At 43.1% G+C, this 26,374-nt stretch overlaps 1 protein-coding gene across 1 annotated transcript in view; it reads left to right on the plus strand.

Annotated features, from left to right (window-relative positions):
- The window catches only part of CTNNBL1 (catenin beta like 1), a 101,269-nt gene that overhangs the window by 38,400 nt on the left and 36,495 nt on the right, over nt 1-26,374 (plus strand). The window contains exons 7-11 of the mRNA XM_038369424.2: nt 2,059-2,150; nt 5,873-5,945; nt 6,177-6,235; nt 7,430-7,578; nt 23,730-23,911. Of these exons, the coding sequence (XP_038225352.1) occupies nt 2,059-2,150; nt 5,873-5,945; nt 6,177-6,235; nt 7,430-7,578; nt 23,730-23,911 (555 nt within the window). The remainder of the gene's footprint in view (nt 1-2,058; nt 2,151-5,872; nt 5,946-6,176; nt 6,236-7,429; nt 7,579-23,729; nt 23,912-26,374) is intronic.

Raw genomic sequence — 26,374 nt, forward strand, 5'->3', positions numbered from 1 at the left:
TTAGGCCACCAAAAAAATTGTTCTGAGAACCCCTGATCTAGAGCCCAGGATACGTATCCTATAACACGGTGGCTCTCGGCCATTCCAGGCTACTGTAGCCTTTCAGGAGGCTGATTTGTCTTGTGTATCCCCAAGCTTTACCTCGCTTAAAAACTACTTGCTTACAAAATCAGACATAAAAATACAAGTGTCACAGCCACACTAGTACTGAAAAATTACTTTTCTCATTTTTACCACTTAATTCTAAAATAAATCGATTGGAATATTAATATTGTACTTACATTTCAGTGTATTGTATGTAGCAGTGGTTTTCAAACGCTTTTCCTTGTGACCCAGTTGAAGAAAATTGATGCCTGTGACCCAATGAAGCTGGGGATGAGGGGTGTGGGGTGTGAGAGGGGCTCAGGGTTGGGGTGAGGGCTGCGGGATGAGGGGTTCAGGATGTGGGAGGGGGCTCTGGGCTGGGGATGCAGGCTCCGTGTGGGGCTGGGGATGAGAGGTTTGGGGTGCAGGAAGGGGCTCTGGGTTTGGGGGGGCTCAAGGCTGGGGCAGGGGATTTGGGTGTGGGCTTACCTTGGGTGGCTCCCGGTCAGCGGCACAACGGGGGTGCTAAGGCAGGCTTCCTGCCTGTCCTTGGACCACGCTGTGCCCTGGAAGTGACCAGGAGCAGGTCTAGGTCCTCGGCACGCAAGTGGCTCTGTGCGGCTCTTGCCCACAGGCACTGCCCCCCCAGCTCCCATTGGCTGGTTCCCGGCCAATGGGAGTGTAGAGCCGGTGCTTGGGGTGGGGGCAGCACATTGAGCCTCATGGCTGCCCCACCTAGGAGCCGGACCTGCTGCTGGCTGTTCCGGGGCGCAACGCGGTGTCAGAACAGGTGGGGACTAGCCTGCCTTAGCCGGGCAGCACCACCGATGGGACTTTTAACGGCGCGGTCAGCGGTGCTGACCAGAGCTGCTGCAACATAGTGCCTTCCATTCCACAGTCCAGTACTGGGGTTGCGACCTGGAGTTTGAAAACCACTGATATATAAAGCAGTATAAACAAGTCATTATCTGTATGAAATTTTAGTTTGTACTGACTTGGCTAGTGCTTTTTATGTGTAGGGCTCTGCAAATCTGCGGATATCCGCTAACCGTGTTTGTGTTTCGCAGATCAGATGCAGATACAAATTTTGTATCCATGCATGTCTCTATTTCTGTAGCCTGTTGCAAAATGAGGCAAATATGTAGATGAGTTGATGTACCCCCTGGAAGACCTCCGAATACCCCCAGGGTACACATCCCCTGGTGGAGAACCACTGCTGTAACAACATTACTTTATGGGCCCTCAAACTTTTGCGCAATGTGGCAACTGTCTTGCAGAAAAGAAAAGGAGTACTTGTGGCACCTTAGAGACTAACAAATTTATTAGAGCATAAGCTTTCGTGAGCTACAGCTCACTTCATTCAGAGAATGAGAGGCTGTTCTCTGAAAAATTCTGTTTCTTTAGAGTAATCCATTAGGTGGGCTCCATTATTTCATTTTTTTACACACACACTTGTGGCCAGTTCGAATGACCTGCAGAACATTCAGAGCTGTGCTGTCAGGGACTTTTGGTACTCATTTAAAGATGTCATTTCTCTGGCTCCGCATCCTTTCTACGAGCTGGAGGAATGTGAGGCTGGAAGTAGGAATCTTTGTTTTGTTCACATCACTGCTGAGAACTAATCTTTGTAATTCAGCCTTTCCCAGCAGGAATTGTTACACGGGATGGTGCAGGAACTCTGGCTAGGGATGAGGGAAAGGTAGTTCACAGCTTCTTCAAGCTCCCCCTGCAGTATTTGGTAACACACGGTCTGAAGATGGATCACAGTGGAAATGAGAAAATGGAGACAGTGCCCTATACCTAGTGTAGCTTAAATAAGACCTCTAACTTTGAAACAAGAACTGCAGCCCTTGGAAGGACATTAAAACTGACAGAGCAGTGTGGAGATGGGGGAGGTGCCTCTGTTTGGGAGAGGACTGGAGCACGAATGGAAAGGAAATGGACTCAGGCTGTGATCTGTACCTTTCTTGTCAGCGATCGTTGAGAACATGGCAGAGTTCCGGCCAGAGATGTGTACGGAAGCTGCGCAGCAGGGCCTCATGCAATGGTTGCTCAAGAGACTGAAGGTGAGTTTATTCCCCTTTCATCCTTCAAGAGGTATCCGAATAATAAGCAACCAGCCAGTGACCTGGAATCTGCTGCATTTCAGGTGATGTCTGGCATAAATACCAGAGGCCCAGAGCTAGTAGTATTGACTCTCCCATTTTAATGCAGATTTCACAATTCCTTACATTTCTCCTTCCCTTCGACTCCCAACACCTGTGAATGCAATAGATTTCAACCTTCCCTCTTCCAGACTGGAAAATGTGCCTCTTGAATTTTTTGTGGAGCACCAAAAATTGGAAGAACATGCTTTTGTATGCGGGCTTAGGGAGTCTGTGGGGAAGTGTTCCAATTTGAGTCTCAGGCTGGTAGAGTTTCTGTAATAATTTGTGTTTTCTGAGACTTTGCTTTTTTGTTTTTCTCATGTGTTCTGTTTGGTAAATATGGCCTTGATCCTGCAATGAGAACCCATGTAGATCAACCCTTGTGCCTGCAAGAAGCCCTGTTGATATGACCAGGGCTCTGCGCGGGTGTAGTAGTCCACCCTGATGTCTGCAATTGCAGGATTGGGGCCTATGTTAGTAATTTTAACTTGTTAAGGCTCCAAACTCCCTTCTGTGTAACTACTAGGATGTGGTGGGGAATGTTCTCTGAATAAGAAGGATCTGTTTTTTGTTTTGATTACGCTTTGCCAAGAAATAAACCCAGGCCACTGGTACCACATGTTAACGTTCTCCACTGCTGTTATGCACTAGCAAGCACTTTTGTCTTCTGAGTCATGCATGTTCCTCCTGGTAATGCTGGTGGACAAGTAAAGAAAGGGCAGCCTTGTTGGCCCCTTCTGCAGAAAAACCAGTAGGGGGTAGGAAGGGGAAATAAATACCTCAAAGGAAGAGCCAAGTACTTAATCCTTTGCATGCAAAGGAGTGTTAGCTCAAGACCCACCTTGGGCTGTGGTAAGTTTCAGAAGGGTTCAGCTTCAGAAGAGTTCAGCGCTTGGATGCCCACAAGGAAAATGCTGAGATGTTGTTAACCTTGAAGAGTCTGTTGAAAACAATGGAGAGTGCATGAAAACATCCTGTATGAAATAGCAGGTGAGTCTCCCTTCAAAAGGGGGTTGTGGGTGTACTACTGCAGCCAGTGAGTTAACAGCCCTGTTCATACGCTGAGGGCATGCTAGTGGTCAAGCCCTTGCCTTTGTCTTATTCAAAAGATAGCACCTCTAGCAGTGGAGAACCCCGCCGCCCCGCCCCACTGCACAGAACACCTTAGTAGTCAAAAGGCAACTGAACCACAAAATATATTCCACCAATTGCATAAGTCCGCAAATGTTCCTCTATGTCCCTTACATAGCTGTTAGTAGGAGTAACCTATAATTTCTGACTGCAGGTGGTAACATAATTGTTTTGTTTGGCTAAAAACAAACAAAAAAAAAAGTAAAGCTAATTGTATTCCAGGCAGGTATGTACTAAATGCAGACCTACTCTCTCCTATGTAATTACTCTGACAGCTGAAAGACTTAGAAACTTAGGAAAGCAAAATAATCACCACTTGGATTCCCCTGGTTAGTGCAGCCAAATGTGAACGCTGACAGCTTGGAAAGCCTGGTGCTGAAGGCAGGCATTGTCTTCATTCTGATCTGTTTTAATTTCTGCGGGGTGTGAGTGCAATATGGTCAGGCAGTGTTCGCTTTTACTTACAGCTGTCACTGTGGGAAGGTGCACACTAATGAAATTTTATTCAGTGACCTTTGCTTTTGGCAATACTTGGCTGATTTGAACATTTCTGCCCCCGCAGACACACGCCTGCCCCCTCCCATTCCTTTAGTATTGAATGGGAAATACCTTCCTTGCTTTGTGAGGGCTTTTGGTTCCCTTTTTTTTTGTTGTCCAGTGAGTGAGCCCTCAGTCTGTTAAGTTGCATCGCAGTCCTCAAGAGCATGTTGCTGATTTATTCCCTGAACACATTCAGGCTTCTTTTGAGCCAAGTGCATTATCCCTTTGCATGCAAACAGATGTGCTGATCCAGGACCACATCTTGGGCTGGGATAAGCATAAGAAGTCTTTGTCCAGTCAACACCTGCAAGCAGAATCTTGTTTTTCCCAAGAAGTGGTGTTGGTGAGTTAGTAGATAGTGCCAGTTCCAGGAGAAGAGTATGAAGTATTAAGCCAGTGCCTCAACATGTGGTAAGGGCTCTGTGCTGCTGGAGGTCCCATCCTCAGGAGGAGATGTAGAATAAAGGCTCTGGCCGAAGGTCACTAAAGAGACCTGGCTCTTTCACAAGAGTAAAGATGTGTGAGATCTGGTTTCCTGACCGTATTCTAACTTGGTTAATTGCATTCTGTCCATCAAAACGCCCTCAAGGGGAGAAGTTATATTTTACTTGCTCATAAAAATTGTATTGTGTTGCTAGTGTATAGTGTGTGTCTCACCCAGGAGTGTGGATAAGAGACAGACTGTTATTTCCTAGTGCCTGTCTCAACAGGGAGTTGGAATGCACCGGTTTCATTGGTTACTGTTACAGATGGCCCAGAATGGCTGCCATGCTCCATCTCCAGAGCTGGCAGATGATTGATATTAAGAACTGCAGACCGTAGAGTGGTTTGGGATCTTTCTGGGGAAAAGGCTTAGTGTAAACAGTACATTGAAACTCCTTGGTGTGTCCTACTTTTCATTAGTATAATTTGATATTAATCTCTTTTGTTCTTTCTAATGTGGCAACAGACTGAGTTGATTGGTCCAGAGGACACCTTACGTAGTGACTGCTCCCTTAGTGAAGCTGCAGGTAGCTGTGTATGGCAGGCAAAGAGTGGCTGGTGACAAACACTATTTTAAACCTAACCTTTTTGTGTTACTACTTTTTTCTCTGTGTACAAGGGAAGATTAATGGACAGGCAGTGGAAAGTAAAAGCCCTAAAGGAGGCTGCCTGTTTTGTAAATGCCTTTAGTGAACTGACCCACATTAGTGCTTTTGAACTGCTACTGTCCAGTCTGTAACTGTTCCCTCAAATGAAACTTCCTGGTAGGTAAAACTGAGGAGTTGAGCAAGATTCATTATCCCAGTCCAAGGGTCTTGCCTTTCTTCCAAGAAAGAGTTCCACCCTGTTCGCTTTCATCATGTTCGAGTGACTGGAGTATTAGTGCAAGATGTGGGATTGAGACCCAGAGCCCCGATACAGACTGGACTATGGCAGTGCAAGAGTCTTGCCTACTGCCCTGCTTGATACATCTCAGGCCCTCGTCAGGGTGTATGAGGTCAGCGTTTGCCACTGGGTAGCTTTACTGAGATTCATTTGACCCTAATTCAGTTCCTGGTGAGGTGGGTGTAGGTTATTCACAATGGGGTGAGGATACGTGCATACATACCTATGTATAATCTTTATTTCTGTAGGTCGGTATGGAAAATCCTAACACATTTCTTTCCATAAGCAACCAGGGGCAGGCCATGTTCAGCTTCGCGGTTTGTAGACTTTGCTAGGCATACTTGGTTACGCAAGCTTTTGCCTCTGAAGATATCGGCAAGGATCAGAGTTGATCTGATTTTTTTTTTTTTTTTTTTTAAATCAGTGAAAAGAATTAATTTTTTTTTCTTGGCACTGAGTCAGATTGTAAGATTATTGCCGTTTGTGTTTTATTTTAATCGTTGCTCATGTGTTGAGTGATCTGCTTATCATGTTCTCTAAATCAAAATAAACACCCAGAGCAATGCCCCTGATGGGTTTCTCATCCTTGTTTTTTCCAACAGGCAAAGATGCCTTTTGATGCCAATAAGCTGTACTGCAGTGAGGTGCTGGCCATTCTGCTCCAGAATAATGATGGTGAGATGCAGCCTTGGTATTGATATTCTGTTAGGATAGGATCCAGATCTTGTTTCAGATCATGACAGCACTCTTCTGCCTCTGGCTTCCCCTTGCTTTCTCTCTCTCTCTGCAGCTTTTGTACTCTGTCAAGCTGTATTGATTTTGTTTGCTGATGTATCAGTGTTAGACGGCTGTAAAATCTGACAGTTAGCTTCATTTTTTCCTCTTTTTTTTTTTTTTCCCCTCTAGACAACAGGGAATTGCTTGGGGAGCTGGATGGGATCGATGTGCTGCTTCAGCAGTTATCTGTGAGTAATTCATATGCTTCTGGTCTGCCATTGAGAGACTCACTGTTTGGGGTTGAAAAAAATGGTGAGCAAAAATAGTAACAGGAGTGAAACAGGTATTGCTCTGTCTTGGCATCTTGTATACATTGTAGCATTATAATGCTCGCTCTTCAGCACTTTCATAGTACTTTAGAAACTTCGACCGGGAGCTCACCCTCCAAGATAGGTGGGGGTTGTCCCCATTTTAGAGATGTGAGTACTGAGGCATGAGAAAAGTTAATGGTTTACTTAAAGCCACATAAAGACTTGAAGGTAAAGCAAGGATTAGAACTCGGGTGCTCCTGGCGTCCTCTGCTCAGTGCACTAGACTACATTGCCTATTTGCCATTTAAGGGGGTTTGTTCAGGTTTGTATCCTTAACGACTTCTTGTTCGCTGAAGTGATGGTGACAGGCTTGGGTAAGGTCTAGGCTGCTGCTATGCAGGCTTATATTTGCTTCACTCAACAACTGCTTCTGGTGTTCACTATCCAGGACTGTTCAGCTGTATTGTAGTCATGTGAGGCTTGCATACATTGAAGGTTTGAGGAAGAAACTAAGCAAAAAACCAGGAATAAAGACTAGTGACAACAGGGGAGGCCTTGTCTTTGGGGTGCAGAAGAAAAAAAACATAGGAAAAACTAACTGTGGAATTGTTGGGCAGAGATTGGTTGGGAGGAGGTCAGGAATGGCATAAGTGACTATCAAGGGGTGCTAGTGGGGTGGTGGTAGGGTGACTATTTCAAGTGATCATAGATTTCTTTAGTACACACAAACTAGCACAAAGAGGAGGTCCTCTGAGTACACAGTCAGCAGTAGTTGTGCCTCTGGCAATCAGCTGTATCCTCATTGCACTTTAGGTCAGGTAACCAACCTGTTCCCATTTTTCCAGCACTCCCTCCTGTTGTGCTTTCAATCTAATCCCATTTGCTTGCAGCCATTTGGGACGTGGCAATAACAGTCAATCACGCCACATGGAGAGAGAGAGGAGCAGAGATATGAGGGGTAATACACCGAGGGGGCGGTTGCTACCATTACAGTTGCAGGCTTATGCAAAATTGTAATTTACAAGTTAAACTCTGAAGTTTTGCCGTGCAAAATGTTAATTTGCGTTTGATGTCAGTGTCCATATGCAACCAAGTAAGGGCTTACCTTTTTTTGTCCCCTTTGGCATGCAGGTGTTTAAACGACACAATCCAAGCACGGCCGAGGAGCAGGAAATGATGGAGAACCTGTTTGACTCTCTCTGTTCCTGTCTAATGCTGAGCTCCAACCGTGATCGCTTCCTGAAAGGGGAGGGGCTACAGCTGATGAACCTCATGCTCAGGTACATATATCTTTCAGAGTAGCAGCTGTGTTAGTCTGTATTCGCAAAAAGAAAAGGAGTACTTGTGGCACCTTAGAGACTAACAAATTTATTAGAGCATAAGCTTTCCTGAGCTACAGCTCACTTCATTGGATGCATTTTGTGGAAAAATATATCTGACTTCTTGATCTCATTCACACTTAACCCCAACCACACATGCACATATGTCCAGACATCTCTGTCCTCGTGCTCTGCCTCTTCTCTTTTCCTTCTGTTTCACTTGGATCTTCTCAGATCTATAAATCCTCTTCCTAAAAAAGCCAAAAATAAAAACCACACTCTCTACTACTACTATTCACCAGCAACCTCTCTGCCACAAGAGGAGTTGGAAAAATGTCCAGCAGTGCCAACAAGTACAATCGCTAGTGAAACAAATTACGTGGTGTATCCCTGCCAGTGTTTTGCTAAATGTACCTGTAATCAGTCCAGGTACTAGTTTGGAGTACACATTCCTTTTTGGGTGATGCCCCTTTGTCCCAACATAATACTCCCCTTTGATATAGCCAGAGATTCTTAACTTTGTGCTTGTGTCTCCATCAAGTCCCTCTCTCGCATCTGACTATCTCACTGATATAATGCTCCATCCATCTCGCATCCCTGATAGGTCTGTGTAACAATCCCAGTTCTGAATTTTATGCACAAAAAGATTTTTTTTTTTTTTTTTTTTTTGGATGAAACGTCCTCTAGTGAGGCGTTACTGAGATAAAGTAACTGCTGGAAGATGCAAGTATGCATTTCATAGAATACCATGGTTGGAAGGGATCTCAGGAGGTCATCTAGTCCAACCCCCTGCTCAAAGTAGGACCGATCCCCAATTTTTGTCCCATATCCCTAAATGGCCCCCTCAAGGATTGAACACTCAACCCTGGTTTATCAGGCCAATGCTCAAACCACTGAGCTATCCCTCCCCCCAGTATAATTCTGTCCTGGACAGATAACGAGGTGAAAGGACACTATAGGTCAGCCCACTAACCCACTAAGAATTTGGAATCCTACAAAGACAGACTACAGGTTGTGGGGGCCTCTGAACGGAGTATTTTTCTTTGTATCCAGATGTTGTTCTCGCAACATTGATTGACCGCATTGATAGGTGTATTTTTGTGAAAACTCAGGTGAAACTGCTTTTGGGAAATGGATATAAATGTGCATTTCCTATTCATGCACGTTTTGTATCACACCATAACTCTCCAGTCCTCCTCCCCCCTCTTTGCTGGTGAAGCGTATCTCCTCTGACTTGACTTGGGCTCTGCCCAACCCTCACAATTGCATGTTGAGGAGGCTGTCTGTCCCATTCCCCCGGTGCGGTGAGCTGCCTGTGGAGGCTGCTAGCAAATGCCAATGAGAAATGATGTATTCCTGCAGTGTATGGCTGGGTAATGTGCAGCAGTGGGGAACTGAATAAATAACCAGAAACGTGGATTGTTCAGGTAGGAATGCTGTGTTTTCTTAAGGCTAATTAAAGAAAAACTCTAAAGCTAACGACAACGGGGAAGCCTCCCCCTGCCTCTAGGTTGTTTCTAATACTAAGTGGCTAGACTAGTCTTGCAGAACTAAATATATGGAGTACTGGTGCCATATGGGCGGAATTACAATTTGGATTTTTAATGGATTTTTTTCCCTTTTTTGGACCGTGATGTTTACCATCCTCTTCACCAGGATCCCAGCTGGAAAGCTATGACAAGGGGAAATTTTTTCCCTTGACACTTTTTTTTTCTTTTTTTTTAGTGGCCATAAAAGAGCAATGAAGGACAAAGCACAATTAAACTGCCAGCAACATCTGTGGTGTTGCTGCAGCCTCTGAAAGGAGTTGCAGTTTTGGAAATATGGCTCCTCACCCGAAGTGGAGCAGAGTAGAGTGGTGAAAGGGGAAAAGTAGGACTTATCAAAGCTTGAGTAGGGCTCTGGATCTGCATGTGTTAGTCAATGATAAAGGAGACAGGATTGCTCGTGAGGCAGAGCCTTAAACTATTCAAATCCAGTACAGGTCAACAGCAATCAGAAGTCATTGTCGTCTGGCTGTTTGACCTGGCAACAGGAGCTGGTGTTCTGCCTGATTCCTTCTAGACAGACGCTCACATCCCCAAACCACCATCACATGTGGCATCGATTTGTCTCCTTGTTGCACATTTCAGAGGGAGCAGTGACTGGCTGGGCCTGGAGAGTGAACTACTCACTGCTCACTAAAAGTGTTTCCTGCAGGTTAAGGGCACCAAGTGGGAGCTTTTATTGCTGCCACCTTTGCTGTCTGTTCTGTTTAACTTTCTAGGGCTGGGATTCCGACCCTCTCACTAACTGTCAAATAATTACTTCTCTCTTAAAGGATATAAAAGAACTTGAACATACTCAGTTCACTCTTTCGGAGCTGTGGACATGTTCTATGATTCTCATTTCTAATGCGTGTTTAACATCTTTTTGGTATGTTTTTTAGGGCTGTCAAGCAATTAAAAAAATTAATTGCGATTAATTGTGCAATTAAACAATAATATACCATTTATTTAAATATTTTGGATGTTTTCTACATTTCCAAATATATTGATTTCAATTACAACACACAATACAAAATGTACAGTGCTCACTTTATATTTCTTTTTGATTACAAATATTTTCACTAAAAACCAAAAGAAATAGTATTTTTCAATTCACCTAATACAAGTACTGTAATGCAATCTCTTTATCGTGAAAGTTGAACTTACAAACGTAGAATTATGTAAAAAAACAAACTGCATTTAAAAACAAATCAATGTAAAACTTTAGAGCCTACGTGTCCATTCAGTCCTACTTCTTGTTCAGCCAGTTACTCAGACAAACAAGTTTGTTTACATTTGCAGGAGATAATGCTGCCCTCTTCTTGTTTACAATGTCACCTGAAAGTGAGAACAGGCATTCGCATGGCACTTTTGTAGCCGGCGTTGCAAGATATTTACGTGCCAGATGCGCTAAAGATTCATATTCATATGTCCCTTGATGCTTCTACCACCATTCCAGAGGACGTGCGTCCATGCTGATGATGGGTTCTGCTTGATAGCAATCCAAAGCAGTGTGGACCGATGCACGTTCATGTTCATCATCTGAGTCAGATGCCACCAGCAGAAGGTTGATTTTCTTTTTTGGTGGTTTGGGTTCTGTAGTTTCCACATCAGAGTGTTGCTCTTTTAAGACTTTTGGAAGCATGCTCCACACGTTGTCCCTGTCAGATTTTTGAAGGCATTTCAGATTCTTAAACCTTGAGTCGAGTGCTGTAGCTATCTTTAGAAATCTCACATTGGTACCTTCTTTGCGTTTTTTGTCAAATCTGCTGTGAAAGCGTTCTTAAAATGAACAATATGTGCTGGGTCATCATCTGAGACTGCTATAACATGAAATATATGGCAGAATGCGGGTAAAACAGAGCTGGAGACATACAGTTCTCTCCCAAGGAGTTCAGTCACTAATTTAATTAATGCATTATTTTTTTAACGAGCATCATCAGCATAGAAGCATGTCCTCTGGAATGGTGGCCGAAGCATGAAAGGTCATAAGAATGTTTAGCATATCTGGCACATAAATACCTTGAAATGCCAGCTACAAAAGTACCATGTGAATGCCTGTTCTCCCTTTCTGGTGACATTGTAAATAAGAAGTGGGCAGCATTATGTCCTGTAAATGTAAAAAGACTTTTGTCTCTTAGCGTGGTTGAACAAGTAGGACTGAGTGGACTTGTAGACTCTAAAGTTTTACATTGTTTGTTTTTGAGTTCAGTTATGTAACAAAAAAAAAAAATCTACATTTGTGAGTTGCACTTTCACAATAAAGAGAATGCACTACAGTACTTGTAGGAGGTGAATTGAAAAAATACTATTTCTTCATCGTTTTTACAGTGCAAATATTTGTAATAATAATATAAAGTTAGCACTGTCAACTTTGTATACTGTGTTGTAATTGAAATCAATATATTTAAAAATGTAGAAAAACATCCAAAATATTTAACAAATTTCAATTGGTATTCTATTGTTTAACAGTGCGAGTAAACTGCAGTTAATCACGTTTAATTTTTTTGAGTTAATTGCGTGAGTTAACTACAATTGACAGCCCTAGTTTTTTTTTTGTTAGTTTAGTGTTCATGACAGTGCAAAAATAACAGAACTCATCTGAGCATGACCAGGGCCTTCATCTAGCAAAGCACTTTAAGCACCTGAAGTCAATGGAACTACACACCTGCTTAAAGCTGTTCATGCGCTGGATCGGGGTCCTAGTGCCTGCTTGCTATTCTGAAGCTTCCACTGCTGGACCTCTCTTGAGCAGATATGTGGAGTATTGCTGCTTATCATTGTTTGGGTCAGGGGCTGTGGACAAACCTCCCTTATATACGACACACAACTATATGTAAAAAGAAAAGGAGTACTTGTGGCACCTTAGAGACTAACAAACTTATCTGAGCATAAGCTATCACGAAAGCTTATGCTCAAATAAATTTGTTAGTCTCTAAGGTGCCACAAATACTCCTTTTCTTTTTGCGGATACAGACTAACACGGCTGCTACTCTGACAACTATATGTGTATCATTTGACTACTTAACTTAGGTCTTTGGAATTGCAAGCCTGTGTTGCTGAGTCCAAGTGTGTCTTAGCACACTTAGAACCCATAAAGCTAGTTACCAATTTGTTTACAGTTTCTAACTGTAAAGGAGACCAAAGAAGAATGGGTAATATTAGTGCTAAGTGCCCTGGAAATACACTATTGGTGATGGCTTTGTGTAAAATGGATTTTAACTAGCCTATCTGGTAGTGAGTGGTGGTGGTAGGTGTTGGGAGAGGGAAAAGACTCCATTTTGGAGAAGAAGCTGAAAGGAAGGAAAAGGTATCTGAATGACCCAGACATTTGTAACCACTCTCAACTCCTACGATGAAGGACCATTCACCTGCGCAGATAAGGGGGTGGCAGAAGATACAAGTCTGCCCTTCCAGATCACCTTCCATCCAAGGATCGCAAAGCACTGTACATACTAATTAAGCCTTGAAACCTACCTCTGTGAGATGTGAGGAAGTATTACTGAGAGCACCTCTGCTGAGGTTTTGTGACTGCCATCAAGGAAGAGTGAGGAAATGTGTGCTGGGGCTCCAATTAACCAGATAGTGAGTATTTATGCAGTAATCTTTAATCCTTGGGAGATCCCATGAGCTAGGCTGACAAATCTCACAATTGTGCAGTTTTCACCAGTGAGACAGTGCTGCTAGTGCTGGAATTGTGTGTGATCTAACATGGTAACTGCAGAAACTGCATGTCAGCACTGTAAATAAAGAACTAAACATTCCAGTCTGTTGTCTTCAAACCTTCACTAACGAGAGGAAGGAGCTGGCAAAAAGGAGATAAATGTCTGCTAAAACTGAGGAAATATCGCAACCCCACACAGGGTGAAATGTTGTGCATTTCATTCAGTTCCTTGAAGGGATCATGGAGAAGCACTTGGGGTTTTATCTTTATTTGTAGTGACAGAATTGACACTTGTCCCCCAGTCTTTGCTTTTTATTAAGATGAAGGGAACATGAGTGGTCACACTGGGTCAGACCAAAGGTCCATCTAGCCCAGTATCCTGTCTTCCGACAGTGGCCAATGCCAGGTGCCCCAGAGGGAAGGAACAGAACTGGTAATATCAAGTGATTCATTCCCTGTAGAGACACCATCCCTGCACATCCTGGCTAATAGCCATTGATAGACCTATCCTCCATGAACTTATCTAGTTCTTTTTTGAACCCTGTTATAGTCTTGGCCTTCACAAAATCCTCTGGCACGGAGTTCCACAGGTCAACTCTGCGTTGTGTGAAAAAATACTTCCTTTTGTTTGTTTTAAACCTGCTGCCTATTAATTTCATTTGGTGACCCCTAGTCCTTGTGTTATGAGAAGGAGTAAATAGCACTTCCTTATTCACTTTCTCCACACCAGTCATGATTTTATAGACCTCAATCATATCCTCCCTTAGTCGTCTCTTTTCCACACTGAAAAGTCCCAGTCCTATTCATCTCTCCTCATATGGCAGCTGTTCCATACCCCTAATCATTTTGGTTGCCCTTTTCTGAACCTTTTCCAATTCCAATACATCTCTTTTGAGATGGGGAGACCACGTCTGCATGCAGTATTCAAGACGAGGACATACCATAGAGGCAATATGATATTTTCTGTCTTATTATCTATCCCTTTCTTAATGATTCCCAACATTCCGTTTGCTTTTGTGATTGCCACTGCACACCGAGTGGATGTTTTTAGAGAACTATCCACAATGACTCCAAGATCTCGTTCTTGAGTGGTAACAGCTAATTTAGACCTCATCATTTTATATGTATAGTTGGGATTATGTTTTCCAATGTGCATTACTTTGCATTCATAAACGTTGACTTTCATCTGCCATTTTGTTGCCCAGTCGCCCAGTTTTGATGGATCCTTTTGTAGCTCTTTGCAGTCTGCCTGTGACTTAATTATCTTGAGTAATTTTGTAACATCTGCAAATTTTGCCACCCCACTGTTTACTCCTTTTTCCAGTTAATTTTTGAATATGTTGAATAGGGCTGGTCCCAGTATAGACCTGTGGGGGACACCACTATTTACCTCTCTCCATTCTGAAAACTGACCATTTATTCCTACCCTATGTTTCCTATCTTTTAACCAGTTACCAATCCATGAGATAACCTTCCCTTTTACCCCAGGACTGCTTACTTTGCTTAAGAGCCTTTGTAAGGGACCTTGTCAAAGGCTTTCTGAAAATCTAAATACACTATATCCACTGCATTCCCCTAGTCCACATGCTTTTTGACCCCCACAAAGAATTCTAGTAGATTGCTGAGGCATGATTTCTCTTTACAAAAACCATGTTGACTCTTCCCCAACAAATTGTGTTCATCTATATGTCTGACAATTTTGTTCTTTACTATAGTTTCAACTATAGTTTGCCCGTTACTGAAGTCACGTTTACTGTCCTGTAATTGCCGGGGTCACCTCTGGAGCCCTTTTAAAAAATTGTCATCACATTAACTATCGTCTAGTCATTTGGTAGAGAAGCTGATTTAAATGATAGGTTACAGACGACAGTTAGTAGTTCTGCAGTTTCATCTTTGAGTTCCTTTAGAACTCTTGTGTGAATACCATCTGGTCCTGGTGATTTATTACTGTTTAGTTTATCAATTTGTTCCAAAATCTCTTCTAATGACTCCTCAATCTGGGACAATTCCTCAGAGTTGTCACCTAAAAAGAATGGCTCAGGTTTGGGAATCTCGCTCACATCCTCAAGGGTGAAGACCGATGCAAAGAATTCATTTCTGTTTCTCTGCAATGGCCTTATCGTCCTTGAGTGCTCCTTTAACATCTTGATCGTCCAGTGACCCCCCTGATTGTTTAGCAGCTTCCTGCTTCTGAGGTACTTAAAACATTTTTTGCTATTACTTTTTGAGTCTTTGGCTAGCTGTCCTTCAAATTCTTTTTTGGCCTTCTTAGTTATATTTTTACACTTCATTTGCCAGAGTTTATGCTCTTTTCTATTTTCCTCACTAGGATTTAACTTCCACTTTTTAAGCATGCCTTATTGCCTCTCACTGCTTCTTTTACTTCATTGTTTAGCCATAGTGGCTCTTTTTTGGTTCTCTTACTGTGTTTTTTAATTTGGAATATACATTTAAGTTGAGCCTTTATTGTGTGTCTTTAAAAAGTTTCCATGCAGCTTGCAGGGATTTGACTTTTGGTGCTGTACCTTAATTTCTGTTTCACTAACTTCCTCATTTTTGTCTAGTTCCCCTTTCTGAAATTAAATGCTGCAGTGTTGGGCTGCTGTGGTGTTTCCCCGCCACGGGGATGTTAAATTTAGTTATATTATAGTCCCTATTACCAAGCGGTCCAGCTATATTCACCTCTTGGATCTGATCCTGTGCTCCACTTAGGACTAAATCAAGAATTGCCTCTCCCCTTGTGGGTTCCAGGACTAGCTGCTCCAAGAAGCAGTCATTTAAGGTGTGAAGAAACTTTATCTCTGCATCCCATTCTGTGGTGACATGTACCCAGTCAATATGGAGATAGTTGAAATCCCCCATTATTATTATTGAGTTTTTTATTGTAATAGCCTCTCTAATCTCCCTGAGCATTTCACAGTCACTGTCACCATCCTGGTCAGGTGGTTGGTAATATATCCCTACCACTATATTCTTCTTATTAGGGCATGGAGTTACTATCCATAGAGATTCTGTGGTACAGTTTGGTTCATTTAAGATTTTTACTTCCTTTGATTCTATGTTTTCTTTCACATATAGTGCCACTCCCTCACCAGCACGACCTGTTCTGCCCTTCTGATGTATTTTGTACCCTAGTATTACTGTGTCCCATTGATTATCCTCATTCCACCAAGTTTCTGCGATGCCAATTATATCAATAGTCTCATTTAATACGAGGCACTCTAGTTCACCCATCTCATTATTTAGACTTCTAGAAATTTGAATATAAGCCCTTTAAAAACATATCACTTTTTAGCTGTCTCTTATTACATGATGTAATTGAATGAGACTTTTTTTCTTCTGACTGTTTCTCATCAGATCCTACCTGTATTTTATCTTCCATCCTCTCCTCCTTAATAGGAAATAGACAATCTCCATTAGTAAATCCTCTCCTAAGGGATGTGTCCATCCCCTCTGCACCTGCCAGCTTTCCCCCAGCCATTAGTTTAAAAACTGCTCTACGACCTTTTTAATTTTAGTGCCAGCAATCTGGTTCCATTTTGGGTTAGATGGAGCCCATCCTTCCTGTGTAGGCTCCCACATCCCAAAAGTTTCTCCTGTTCCTAATAAATCTAAACCCCTCCTCCCTACACCATCGTCTCATCCACGCGTTGAGACCCTGCAGTTCTGCCTGTGTCCCTGGCCCTGTGCGTGGAACTAGAAGCATTTCAGAGAATGCTACCATGGAGATCCTAGACATCAGACTCCTACCTAGCGACCTAAATTTGGCCTCCATGACCTCTCTCCTATCCTTAGATATGTCATTGGTACCTACATGTACCATGACCACTTGCTCCTCCCCAGCACTGCACATAAGCCTATCTAGATGTCTCGAGATCCACAACCTTTGCACCAGGCAGGCAAGTCACCATGTGGTTCTCCCGGTCATCACAAACCCAGCAATCTATGTTTCTAATGATCGACTCGCCCATTACTAATACCTGTCTCTTCATAATAACTAGAGTTCCCTACCCCCGGAGTGGTATCCTCAATGCGAGAGGATACCACAACATCATCTGGAAGGAGGGTCTATTGAGACCCTCATCTGTTGAGAAGGATGAAAGCCACAGGGAAGGAGAACATCCAACCGGATCATTTCCCTCTGCTCTGGTTGGATGTTCTCCTTCCCTGTGGCTTTCATCCTTCTCAACAGTACAGAGGCTGTCAGACCGGGGCGTGGGACAAGTCTACTGTGTCCCAGAAAGTCTCATCTGTGTACCTCTCTATCTCCCTTAGCTCCTCCTGCTCAGCCACCCTGGTCTCCAAAGCATGAACACGGTCTCTAAGGGTTAGGAGCTCCTTGCACCGAACGCACACGTACGCCATCTGCCCATAGGGCAGGTAATCATACATAGTGCATTGGGTGCAATTAACTGGGTTGCCCCCACTCTGTTGCTGGATTTCTGAATGCATTCTGTTTTTACTCCTGCAGCTGGTTCCTTTGTTGTTTTTGTTTTTTTCAGGGGGTGTTTTTTAGCTTAAGTTTGAAGAATTTTAAGGAATGTTAAGTGTATGTAGCTTCCCCCTTACACTCCCCCAAGTTCTAACAGCTCTAACAACTCCCAAGTTCTAATAGATGTTTCATCACCTGGCGTGTGAGAGAGGAGAGCTAGGTAGGAATGTTCTGTGGCTTGACTCCTGGTTATTTCCTAGGAGTATGTTACATTCTTTGTCTCGTGCTTCCAAGCACGTTAGCAGGTCTGTATCACTGGTGTAACTGCTCCATTAGTGAGATCATATATCCAGAGCTGCCAAACAGCGTGGTGTCCTTCAGCTGAATGGTTAGTTTAGCAGATAAAGTGACCCAAGAGATTCCCATGGACGACAAAGGAATGAAAACAGGTCTGGGTTACTTATGCTGAGATTTAAGACTATATATCTACCAGCAAAGGAAACTTGTACCTTGTGTGAACTTGTTTTCTTACTTCCCTTAGGGACTGCACATAGCCTTCATCTACTCTCCCATTAAATAGAAAACCATAGTCAGTGTTGAGTGTCTTCAGTTAATGTATTTTTAAGTGACACATTCAACAAAAACTGGGCAAATGTTCTTATTAAAGCAGAGCTGAAATTTGTTTTCAGCCTTTATGTACTGGGCCTCTGTATGATACATCTTTATTCTGCTTAACTAATTGGCTGCTAAAATGTTCCACAGGGTTAATATAGTTAAAGTTAAAAATAAAAGACGTGGTGAATCAAAATAGAGTGATACAGGAACACTATTCCATATGCCAGGAACTGCAGAGAAAGTTCTTGTTCTGACAGTGGCAAGAGAGGAGATGGGTAGCTGATGAGAGGATGGAGCACACAAGAAATAGTCAATGCACACAAGGCAACTGTTTCAATAATGAGGGCAGTTTTGAACTGAGGCTTGAATTAATGGGGAACCAGCAGTGGTATTCAAAAATAGACCTACGGTGGGCATCACCCTTTGAACGTGTGGGAGGGTGGGTGGCAGCATTCTGCTCTTGAAGTCTGTGATCTGTGCCTGGGTGGTGGGGGGTCATTGAGAAGGGAGTTGCACCAGTCAGATCAGGAGGAGATGAAGGTCTGGATGAGTACTTCAGCAGAAGTACAAATGGCTTATATTATAGAGGTGGGGATAAACAGATTTGCATAAAGCAATTATGGAAGAAGCAGGAGAATAGGGATTGAGGGTGACCGAAATTGTGGGCAGTGGAGACAGAAGAGAGGTCAGAGACAAGGTGAGACCTAGAGGAGATAGAATTCTTGAGGATGCACCTTGTGCCCAAGCATGGAGCCTTGTTTATCTTGTGGGCTGCCTCTCATTCATGAGATAATTTATCAGCAAGATGGTGGCCACCACAGGAGGTTTAGAAATGTCACATTCAATTAAAGTCTGTCTTCGAGCACAGTTCAGGTTTCTGCAGGTCAGGAAGCACTTTATGCTATGCAGTGTGGAATCTCAGGCGCTGCCTTGAGCAAAAAATGTTCAGTTTACTTAAAAAGGCAACAAAGGGAGAAAACACAATTCTGGTTGTCAGCTTCCTTGAAAACATTGACACGAGGCTGATTACTTTTGCTGTAAAACCCTGTTAGGGCTTGGAAAAGAAGCGACCACCATGTTCTCAAGGGACATGTTGAGAGGGATCTCTGTTGTGTAGCAAGAATAAAGTGAATCTATCTTGGTTATTAACTGAAGGTGCAGCCATGCACACACAGACAAATGCAGCAAAGAGGGTGCACAGAAATTTCCATTGCTTGAATGACAATTCTATTGTCTACAGACATTTCTATTCTGAAGAAATTCACTGTGGCTTTGCTTAACCTGTGCAAAAGCAGTCTTTGACTGTGCAGCATAAACAAGTGGAATGTGAGCAGTACAAGGCCCAAAACCAGACACGTGCATCTATGAATGCACAGCTCCACAGAGCTTGTCTATAGTCCTTTCAAGGTGCATCTTTCATGACTCTTAACATTCTCGTATGTTTACTAGTCCTGTTGTTCCCAATGATCCCTTCAAAGCTCAGAATTAGACTCCTTGCTGAATCTTTTTTTTATTAAGCATAGACATTTTACCCAGCGTTTGCCTCACAGGGTCTGTCCGTTAGTCCATCAAGCATGCTATACTGCTTCTTAACCTCTGAGGATAGGATAAGAAGCAATGGGCTTAAATTGCAGCAAGGGAGGTGTAGGTTGGACATTTGGAAAAAATTCCTAACGGTCAGGATGGTTAAACACTGGAATAAATTGCCGAGGAAGGTTGTGGAGTCTCCAACATTAAAGATTTTTAAAAGCAGGTTAGACAAACACCTGTCAGGAATGATCTAGATAATACTTAGTCCTGCCTTGAGTGCTGGAGACTGGACTAGATGGCCTCTCGAGGTCCCTTCCAGTTCTGTGATTTTCAAAGTGACTAGTATACAACATGCTCACTGGATCCCCCTTGTCCACATGCTTGTTGAACCCCTCAAAGAATTCTAGTAGATTGGTGATGCATGATTTCCCTTTACAAAAACCATGATTATTTATTTCTCTTGATGTATATGAGGAAAATACAAATTTGAAGCATGAAAACCTTTTAGAAAGGAGAATGTGAACACATGCAGTGGCCCTGGTAGATGCATACAGTGCCTTTGTCCGTAAGCAGTGTGTACAGGAGGTTGATTGTTACTCTGACAGTAAGTGCTGCATTAAAAATAACATTACAGCTCTTGGGGGGGTCTTCTCTGCACAAGGTATACTCTGACCTCTGTGTAATGTAATGGGAGAGATGCATGGCTGGGATGGGATGGACTGAATGACTTCAGAAAACCCTGCTTATAAGAGACAGGATGATGTATAGAGACAGGGTTTATAATAATTGGCTTTACATTTATGCTAATGGGGGTCCGGAAAACCATGGCAACTATCCTTTTAAAGAAATAGACATTACAAAGGATACTTCTCTTATATCCAACAGCATCAAAGGAATAAACCACAGGGTGCTATGTGCATTGTAGTGCTTCAGAGTCCTTCTTTTAAACTAAGATAACTCTCTATTTGGTGGGCTGCATGTCTGCTTGTGTTTGAATTAGTGCTCAGCTAAAAGATACTTCAGTAAACCCAGATGAGACTAAGATAAACTACTTGCCCTCCAGTAGAATAAATATTTCAAATAAAATCAACCCTAGACAGTCCAGTCAAACAGCTATCGATCTCTAAAAGCCTGAACTTAAATCCAATGAATATTTCAGAGATAGCTCTGTGCAACCTGCCTAAATGCTGATCAATAGGCAATTACTTCCCTCTGAAAATATTTCTTAGGCTATTCAGCCAAAAAAAGGACTTTTATTTTTTAGCTTTTTGTTAACTTTGACCCAGAATGCGAGGGAGAGTTTGAAGTGGGAAGGGTGTGTAGGTAACAAATAGGACAGGGAAAAGGTTGAACCCCCAAATCTCAATTTATTTATATATACCAAATATATATATATATAAATATACAAATTTTTAATCTAATGCATAACTAGCTTGAGTAAGGCCAAGGTCTTAGCAGAATTTAAAAAAAAAAAAGACATTTAATGGATATTGAAAACATCCACAGAAAACATCCACAGTTACACTAGGCAGGGTAACTTTTTCTGGATGGGCTATATACTTTTGTGCTTCAGGCATAAGATAACCACTAATTCACAGAGGTTAGGAAAAAGCTTCCACTGTAGACATACTATTCTGTAATTACCCACTATGGGGTTTCTTGCACCTTTCTCTGAAGCATCTGATCCTGGCTGCTGTCAGAGAGGATAATATACTAGATGGACTAGTGGTCTGCTCTGGCCATTTGTATGGGCCTATTAAGAGGCAGTGAGAATTTTACTAATTAAAGGCTTGATCCTGCATTGTCAGGTTTCGTTGTGGTTTGGAGTATGACAGGAATGCAGACTTGGGCCCTGAGTATGCATTCTTGCCAGCCCCTCAGTGTTCTGCAGCATGGGCTGGATGGGGCTGCATGGATTCTTTTATTCTTCAGGTTGTGTCGTCCCTTCACGTGTTCATCTGATCCACTTGGTCTGCTAGCTGAATGTTTCTATGGCTCCTTTCTCAGTTCATGTTTCGCAGGTTTTTTAAAATGTATCACCAAATATACTGTGATTGATTATGTTGCTGATGAGAGATGCATAGAATTTAAAATACTACTTCTGAGGTGCCTGCCTACAATGTGAATTGCAAACGTTAAAATTACAAATTCCTATTAAAACCAAATAGCTGAAAATCCATCTGCTTTCTTCCAAGACATGATTTCAGGGGGCTGAGTTTTCTCTGCTACATTTGACATCATCACCAATAGGAAAAAAATTTAGTGTGCTCATTACTACTGATGTTGTTAACTGTTGTCATAGAAAGGCCAAACTGGGAACTTGGCATGTGTGGTAAAGACTCTTAATTCAGCTTTAGCCAAAAAAGTTGCTTTATGGAATAGGAACCATTATTCATTCCACTACCACTGTTGTGTGGGAAACTTCTTTAAGTTTATTCTTTAATTATTTAAATGCCAACTTGGTCTGTGTGTGGTACCACAAGAAACTGAAGTTTTCCCCAAGCTATGCTCCCTGCTCCGAAGTGTTTACAGTGTTATTAGAGTAAACAGAACATACTAGAAACATGCCTTTAGTATCTCATCATAGCGAGAGCCAGATTTCTACTTCAGGTGAGTGTGGCAGGTGTTAGCATTTTCAAGCCTCCTTCATTGCTAAGAGAGAGGCCTGTTTATATCCTTAAGAGGACATTTTAAGGTACCTAGCATAACACTTTTGAGGCCTGGATTCTTATTAAACATTACTCTGCATAGAAAATATATTTAACAGTGCTGTTTTTTGGGGTCAATTTGTGCAAGGCAGTTTATTTTTCAGTACCTTAGTTGTGGTATATTTATCTCTCCCGGTACTCATATGGTCCTCATCTCTAGAGTATCTGAGAGCCTCCCTATACTTAATCACTTTCTTTCTCTCTTTCTTCCCTGCCACCAAGAAGCAAGTTGATGTTTTTTTCAGATGAATGGGCAGGCCTGCCGACAGCAATTATGAGCCCCAGGGCAGAACAGTCAATGGGCCCCCACGCATGCACAAGCTGCACCCACGTGGACACGGTCTGCCTGACATTTGGGCAGTGCTGCACCTGCGCTCGCTGGTGCCCAGCGAGCTGCCGGCTGCACTGCTGGATACGCTGTTCTGGCACGGCGAGGGCTTTCCCATGCCCGCCTGGTAGCATTGTCAACTGTCTAATCGCAAAACCCAAAGACACTGCCCTTCCCTGAGCCCACACCCCCGTCCCACCCCTTCTCCAAGGCCTCACCTCTGCTCACTCTATCCTCCCTCCCTCCATTGCTTGGTCTCCCCCACCCTCACTCACTTTCACCAGGCTGGGGCAGAAGGTTGGGGTACAGGCTCTGGGAGGGAGTTTGGGTGTGGGGTGCGGGTTCTAGGATGGGGCAGGGGGTGCTGAGGTGCAGGAGGAGGTCCAGGGGTCGACCTTTACCTCGGGCGGCTCCCAAAAGAGACTGGCACATCCCTCTGGCAGCAGCTCCTAGGCGGGTGGCCCAGAAGGTCTCCACATGCCACTGCCCACAGACACTACTCCCACAGCTCCCATTGGCCACAGTTCCCAGCCAATGGGAGCCATGGAGTCGGTGCTCAGGGTGGGGGCAGTGGGTGAAGACACCTCCTCCCCAGGGGCTGCAGAGATGTGCCGACCATTTCTAGGAGTTGTGTGGAGCGAGAGCGGGCAGGAAGCCTGCCTTAGTGCTGCTGTGGTGCTGGGGGCCCCTGGGCCCTTTTAAGTCGCCAGGGCCCCATGGCAACTGCCCCCTCTGTTGACTGGCCTGCAAATGAGGCTGTCAAAACGAGCATACTATTTTGGGGAAACCTGCGCAAAGAGATGCCTTTTCCATTCTACTCTGAATGTGGCAGGTTTAGTGGTGGTTTTGTTAACATCACCAGGAACCCTTCCTTGCTTTCATGATCTAGACTCTTGTCCAACAGGAACCCAATGGAGGTTAGTCTACTCATGTCCTCTCAGCTGACCTCACACTCAGCTGGAATCCTGGTTCCTATGGTTAACAGTACTTGGTGCAGCACACGGAACACCATGCTCTTTGGGTGGCCTCTTGTAAGACAACCTGGAGGTAGACTGCTCTTGTAGCAGAAGAGTGTGAAGGCTGTTTTGCCTTCATTGTTGATTTGAAAGAGAGAGATCCAGGGAGCTAATGGTTCTGCTTATCGCAAAACAAGACACTTAGAGGAATTTGTGTATAGACTCTTCTCACTTGTTTTTGCCATGTTAATGTTGCCTCTACACACAGTCTCTTCCAACAACTATAAATGAAGCTTTACTCCATAGCTCTATGCATCACTCCCATCCTGAACACAGGTACTTTCTTTTCACAGAGAAAAAAAGATCTCCCGCAGCAGTGCTCTGAAGGTACTGGACCATGCCATGATTGGACCCGAGGGTACAGACAACTGTCACAAGTTTGTAGACATCCTGGGTCTGAGGACTATCTTCCCACTCTTCATGAAGTCTCCAAAGAAGATAAAAAAAGTCGGAACAACTGAAAAGGAACACGAAGGTAGGACTCAGAGTCTGTCCTTTTACAGTGCGATGTGGAAGGGGAAATTAAATTTCTGAAAAGCCCACTCGGGTTTATGAATAAAACACCAGCCCTTTCATTACTCTCCAGCAGCATAAAATACACAACAGCCTGTGCATTCACCTTGGTGCAGTGTTAGCTGTTCACACAGATGCTTTGCTTATTTCAGTACCAGCAGCTCAGAGTGGTTCCATTTCCTGTGTGGCTGTTAATAAGTTATTGTATATGTGTACATGTGTCTGCTGTTTGAAGATCTGTCTCTTTGATGCAAAACTCTTTTGAAAAGAGTAATGAGGCAACTACAAATGTCACCTCAAAAGCAGTGTTTTCAGGGCTCTGAGCATTGAAGTGTGACTCAATGAACAGCAGGCATTGCAGAAATAAACTAGTAACAGCTAAAGTTCCTCTGTTTCCTTTTTCCTCTGGGAGACCCTGCTTTACAGAATGCTTCAGTAGAGTACTCCAGGACCCTGTAACCAGAGCTGGTCTGGATCTCCTCCTGCTGTCAGTTGTCATTTTTTTCTGTATACTTTATATAGTTGAAATGCATCTTACGGGAGAACTGTAAATATTGACAGTGATGCTTGGGCTTTGTACCAGAGATTTCCTAGCTGAACTTTCCAGGGGGCAATTCAAACGGTTGGCAAAAGCAGTGAGGAGTATGAGTGGATCTTAAATAGGTAAGTGTCTTATTTTGAGTGATCCATCCCATTGTCCAGTCCCAGCTGCTGGCAGTTGGAGATTTAGGCACCTTGACTAATAGTCATTGATGGACCTATCCTCCATGAACTTATCTAATTCGTTTTTGAACCTGGTTATAATTTTGGCCTTCACAACATCCTATGCCAAGAGTTCCACGGGTTGACTGCATTGTATGAAGAAATAGTTGCTTTTGTTTGTTTTTAAACCTGCTGCTGATTAATTTAGTTGTGTGACCTCTAGTTCTTGTGATACACAAAGGGGTAAATAAACCTGCCCTATTTCTTTCTCCATATCATTTATGATTTTATAGGCCTCTAGCATATCTCCCCTTAGTAGTCTCTTTTTAATCTCTCCTCAAACGCAAGCTGTTTCATACCCCTAATCCTTTTTGTTACCCTTCTCTGTACCTGTTCCATTTCTAATGTATCTTTTTTGAGATGGAGCAACCAAAACTGCATGCAGTATTCAAGGTGTGGGCATGCCATGGATTTATCTAGTGGCATTATGATATTTTCTGTATTGTTATCTATCCTTTTCCTAATGCTTCCTAACATTATTGACTTTTTTGTCTGCTGGTGCAAATTGAGCAGCTGTTTTCAGAGAGCTATCTATGCTGACTCCAAAAACTGTTTCTTGAATAAAAAGAAAAGGAAGATTTCTGGCACCTTAGAGACTAACAAATTTATTTGAGTGTAAGCTTTCGTGAGCTACAGCTCACTTCATTGGATGCATTCAGTGGAAAATACAGTGGGGAGATTATATACACAGAGAACATGAAACAATGGGTGTTACCATACACACTGTAAAGAGAGTGATCAGGTAAGGTGAGCTATTACCAGCAGGAGAGGGGAGATGGGGGGGGGGGGGGGGGAACCTTTTGTAGTGATGATCAAGGTGGGCCATTTCCAGCAGTTGACAAGAATGTCTGAGGAACAGCAGGGGGGAGGAATAAACATGGGGAAATAGTTTTACTTTATGTAATGACCCATCCACTCCCAGTCTTTATTCAAAAGACTAAGTTAATTGTATCCAGTTTGCAAATTAATTCCAATTCAGCAGTCTCTCGTTGGAGTCTGTTTTTGAAGTTTTTTTGTTGAAGAATTGCCACTTTTAGGTCTATAATCGAGTGACCAAAGAGATTGAAGTGTTCTCCAACTGGTTTTTGAATGTTATAATTCTTGACGTCTGATTTGTGTCCATTTTTTTCCTTTATGTAGAGACTGTCTGGTTTGGCCAGTGTACATGGCAGAGGGGCATTGCTGGCAGATGATGGCATATATCACATTGGTAGATGCGCAGGTGAACGAGCCTCTGATAGTGTGGCTGATGTGATTAGGCCCTATGATGGTATCCCCTGAATAGATATGTGGACAGAATTGGCACTGGGGTTTGTTGCAAGGATAGGTTCCTGGGTTAGTGGTTCTGTTGTGTGGTTGCTGGTGAGTATTTGCTTCAGGTTGGGGGGCTTCAGTGATAGGTTACATACCATGGTTAATAGTTCTGCAGTTTCATATTTGATTTCCTTCAGAACTCTTGGCCCAGCTGATCCTGTGACTTATTACTGTTTAATTTATCAATTTGTTCCAAAACCATCTCTACTGACACTTCAGTCTTGGACAGTTCCTGAGATTTGTCACCTAAAAAGAATCACTCGGGGGTGGAGATCTCCCTTACAACCTCTGCAGTGAAGACCAATGCAAAAAAATAACTTGGTTTCTCCACAATGGGCTTGTCTTCCTT

This window comes from Dermochelys coriacea, chromosome 13, assembly GCF_009764565.3.
Source record: "Dermochelys coriacea isolate rDerCor1 chromosome 13, rDerCor1.pri.v4, whole genome shotgun sequence".
NCBI lineage: Eukaryota > Metazoa > Chordata > Testudines > Dermochelyidae > Dermochelys > Dermochelys coriacea.